This window comes from Macaca fascicularis, chromosome 4 (genome assembly GCF_037993035.2).
Source record: "Macaca fascicularis isolate 582-1 chromosome 4, T2T-MFA8v1.1".
Lineage (NCBI taxonomy): Eukaryota > Metazoa > Chordata > Mammalia > Primates > Cercopithecidae > Macaca > Macaca fascicularis.
This window is the reverse complement of record NC_088378.1, coordinates 138,078,995-138,083,698: the sequence shown is the minus strand read 5'-3', so window position 1 is coordinate 138,083,698 and position 4,704 is coordinate 138,078,995. Positions and strand designations below refer to the sequence as shown.

The window sequence follows — 4,704 nt, the reverse complement described above, 5'->3', positions numbered from 1 at the left end:
CTGGCTGGGAGGGCCTTAGTCCTGCCAAGATGGGGTGGGGTGCGGCTAGAGGCCAGGACCAGCCCAGGTGGACTTGACGTCATGCTTTTCACCTGTATCTCTTTCAGACAAAGCCTGCTCCTTCCTGCCTGGCCCTGCCCCCGGGGAAGTTTTCTATGCTGCTCTCTTTCCCCACAGGATCACAGGCCTGATGCTTCCCTTCCCAACCCACCTTTCTTGTTGGCAGGTGAGGTGCCAAGGCCTGGGCACATTCACAGAGACCTGCACTGCTTTTCTCCTGGTGCAGGGTCCCCCTCCAGAGTCTGGAGACAGGAGGAATGGCCAGAGGCCACCCCCTCTCCTTGGGAGCTCCTGCCAGATGCCAACCTGGGCTTCAGGATGGGATGACCTCAGAGGGCAACTCAGAACTGTAATTAGCCTCCACTGTAATCCCCGCCACTCCCAACTCAGACTCAGAACGCAGGGGGCTTGGCGGCTCAGCCCAGCCCCCCAGCTTCCTCCTCCTAGCCAGCGGGTGTAACAGGCACTCAAAAACTGATTACTAAACAGGGAAGGGGACTTGGAGGCCTGATTTTGGAGATCTTGATAAAATCTTGCCTTATACATGTCCCATTCTTGGTCATCCGTACAAAACAAAATTCCACTGTTAGGTGGTCATTCCTTTAGATCTACACACACTTGTCTTTTTTTTAGAATCCTCAGGTCTAGGCAAATAATGACAATTACAGGTAATATTTGTTGACTGAGCTAGGTGTTTTACAAAGTAGTTACTTATGCTAGACATTTCCATCTGCCCCTCCAGCTCCTCTGCCCACTCTTCTGCCCTGGCTGTGTGCCCCAAGAGGGTGACCTTTGTGGCCTGAATCACCCAGCTCCCTTGCCCTCTGGTTTCCTATTAAGCTGTGCCAACGGGAGGCATTGGTAAAAGACTAGAGGGTGGAGGAGAGAGAGGTGGGTGTATCTGTTCCATCAGGTCCCCACTTCCCCCCAGGCTGGCAGTGTCTGGGCCTTGCCCTCCAGAAGGCTATATTTCCCTCCTTGGCCTTTTCAGGCCTGAGTGGTAACAGCTTCCTGCAGTTGCCTGCTCCAGGGTGCTGCACTACCCTTGGTGCCCACACCTCTGCAAGTCCATCCATTCACTAACCTCTCTTTTTTTTTTTTTTTGGCTCTTTTCAGTTTATTGCATGAAGGAGTTACACTAGTCCAAGTTAAAAGCGGACCCCAAATGGTTACATTATACAAGCTGTGAGGTTTTTAAACTTGTGACAAGGGACAGAAGGGAAATTCTACTCATTGCAAGGAAATCCTCACTTAAGCTTCAGTGAGCCACAAGCACTTAAAACCCATGAACCTTCAGCTGATCGTCCTTAGCCAGTCCAATCTCTACGAGGAACTGGCATATGTTCTTGCGTTGGTCACCCTGTAGCTGAATTACTTCTCCATATTCTGGATGCTCAATTACAGTACCATTGCAGGCAAACTTCTTCTTAAACGCCTTCACTAGTTTCTTTTTATCGTAATCATCAGCGATCCCTTGGACAGTAGTAAGGGTCTTCCTGCTGTTTCTCTGTTGAATTCTTATATGGATATAATCCTCAGTGCCAGCAGGAAGCAGGTCATCACCCTTACTTGCATCAGCAAAGGGGTCGAAAGAGTGGAGGTTCTGGATAGCGGACATACGATACGATTCCTTTTCCTCGGTGGAAATGGCCTGCGGAAGGCGGCGGCGGCGGGAGAAGGTGGGCAGGGGGGACGGAACGTCGGGAAGCGAGGGGGCTCGAGGGGGAGGCTGCTGAGTCCTCGGCGGCGGCTCAGTGACTGGGGTAACCTCTTTTTTTTTTTGAGACAGAGTCTCACTCTGTCACCCAGGCTGCAGTGCAGTGGTACAATCTTGGCTCACTGCAACCTCTGCCTCCCAGGTTCACACGATTCTTGTGCCTCAGCATTCCTAGTAGCTGGGACTACAGGCATGCGCCACCACACCTGGCTGATTTGTGTATTTTTAGTTAGAGACAGGTTTTCACTATGTTGGTCAGGCTGGTCTCGAACTCCTGACCTCAAGCGATCCACCTGCTTCGGCCTCCCAAAGTGCTGGGATTACAGGTGTGAGTCACCGTGCCAGCCCACTAACCTCTCTTTAATCACCTGTTGGGGGTGTATTGCCAACTTCCTGCCAGGACCTGGCAGATACAGGTCTACATTTTAATTTTACATAGAAGGAAATGGAGACCCAGAGAGGCTGGGAGCTTCTCTACCCAGTTAGAGGCTGGAGCTAGGACTCCAGAAATTTTGCTCCAGGACTTGTCTTATCTTTCTTTCTTTTCTTTCTTTTCTTTCCTTCCTTCCTTCCTTCCTTTCTTCCTTCCTTCCTTCCTTCCTTCCTCTTTCTTTCTTTCCTTCTTTCTTTCTCCTTCCTTCCTTTCTTTCTTTTTTTCTTTCTTTCTTTCCTTCCTTCCTCCCTCCCTCCCTCCCTCTCCTTCCTTCCTTTTCTTCCCTTCTCCTTCCTTCCTTCCTTCCTTCCTTCCTTCCTTCCTTCCTTCCTTCCTTCCTTCCTTCCTTCCTTCCTTCCCTCCCTCCTCTCTCTCTCTCTCTCTTTCTTTTTTTTTTTTTTTGACGGAGTCTCGCTTTGTCACCCAGACTGGAGTGCAGTGGAGCAATCTTGGCTCACTGCAACCTCTGCCTCCTGGGTTCAAACAATTCTCTGCCTGAGCCTCCTGAGTAGATGGGATTACAGGCTCCTGCCACCACACCTGGCTAATTTTTGTATTTTTAGTAGAGATGGGGCTGTTGGCCACAGCTGGTTGTGAACTCCTGACCTCGTGATCCACCCACCTCAGCCTCCCAAAGTGCTGGGATTACAGGTGTGAGCCACCACACCCAGCCCAGGACTTGTTTTTCACTGTAACTGTGAAGTTGCCCTGGGAGATGTCATAGGTTACCTACCCTATGACCTATCCTCTCAGGGGAGAGGAGGAGGGGGCACCTAGTAATTGAGTGTCAGCCTGGGGAAGACCTGGAGTAGAGGCCCCTTGGTTTCAGGACTCCAGCACCAGGGGACTTATTCCAAGGCCAACACCAGAAGAGAGCAGGCGGCAGGCTTTCTTCTGTGGCTGGTGGGAATCTCGGCAGCGGCTGGCTTTCATCTTTTGTTTCACCAGGCTAGGACCACATGTTGGAGTTAGCTGGCTGCATTCCTCCAGTCCCTTGCATGTGGTAGGTGGTTAGCAAATATCTGAAAGAAATAGATGTGGCATTGATGACTGGGGCATGGGGGTGGGGGTGAGGAAAACAGAACAAGTTCTGTCTCCTTTCTAGCCTTCCCAAGAAGTCAGGTGTGCCAGTGTGTCTGAGTATGTGGATGAGAGTATGTGAGTGAAAGTGTTGGTGTATGAGTGTGAAAGTGCATGAGGGGGTGTGTGTGTGTGCGAGTGTAGGCTCCTGGGGCAGGAAGCCCTGTACACTCTCCCTGGCTGTGGTTAAATGGTTACTCTGGGCTTGGGTGCCTGCCCAGGGCAGCTTATGGCATGGGGAAGGAATTCTCTGGGAACCCCAGCGGGCCTGGATTGGCACCCCACCCGTGGCAGGTGACCCAGCCGGATGGCTGCTACACTGAGTCAGCCCTTCTGGCCCAGCCTCGCCCCACCCCACTTGGCCCTGCTGTCAAATCAGCACTGAGGGTCAGAGGAGCCCTTGAGAACTCCCTGTTATCTGCCCCCAAGCACGAGACTATCTGTCTGCAAAGCTAGCTGCCATAAAGCACAGCTAGCTGCTCTCCTATGCCTCCCTATTACAGTCAGAGAGGGCCAGTCAGAGCTTAAAGAACAGTCAGAGCCAAGGGGGGAATCTGGGAAGGTGATGTGAATGCTGTTTACAATGAGGCAGACACTGAGACTTAGAGAGGTCTGATCCTTGTGCAAACCCACACAGCAGACCTGAGAGCAAGTCTCTAGAAGGTGGAAGGGAAAGAAGGACATTAGTGGAGGACACCTAGGTTCAGAGCTGCTTGCCCCTCCCCAGATCCCAGTCCCCTTCCTCGGCCCCAGTGTCCTCTTCTGAGTCAGGGAGAAGGTCTGGGCACTGCCCGCCTTCCTTTCCTTGCCTTCTCAGGCCCAGGGTGGATGCAGAGTGTAGGAGGAGAGTTTCCTGGGGGTGTTCTGCTGGCACTTGGAACTTGGGGGTAATGCTTTGAACATCTTTATTTGTATCTGTTTTTGGTTATAGGTTATACAGCCACATAGTCTGAAATGTAAAAGTTTTAAAGCCGGGCGCAGTGGCTCACACCTGTAATCCCAGCAGTTTGGGAGGCTGAGGCAGGTGGATCACCTGAGGTCAGGAGTTCGAGACCAGCCTGGCCAACATGATGAAACCTCATCTCTACTAAAAATACAAAAAATTAGCTGGGCTTGGTGGTGCACGTCTGTAATCCCAGCTACTTGGGAGGCTGAGGTAGGAGAATTGCTTGAATCCAGCAGGCAGAGGTTGCAGCGAGCCGAAATCATGCCATTGCACTCCAGCCTGGGCAACAAGAGTGAAACTCCGTCTCAGAAAAAAAAAAAGTTTTAAAAAGAGATAGGGTAAAAAGTGACCCTTTCACCAGTCTCTGGTCCCCAGAACTCCCACGCAGAGACCCCTAAAATCACTGGCTTCCTGGGAATCCTGATCAGATCTTCTTATTCCCTTTGGGAGGTGGGGCTAGTGGGAGCT

At 51.6% G+C, this 4,704-nt stretch overlaps 1 protein-coding gene across 1 annotated transcript; it reads right to left on the bottom strand.

Annotated features, from left to right (window-relative positions):
- Window positions 1–1,149: 1,149 nt before the first annotated feature.
- Window positions 1,150–1,823, bottom strand: LOC102116629 (eukaryotic translation initiation factor 1). Its single transcript, XM_005553285.4, has one exon. It carries the CDS (start codon window positions 1,676–1,678, stop codon window positions 1,337–1,339), a length of 342 nt encoding a protein of 113 aa, XP_005553342.2. The 5' UTR covers window positions 1,679–1,823; the 3' UTR covers window positions 1,150–1,336.
- Window positions 1,824–4,704: the final 2,881 nt, after the last annotated feature.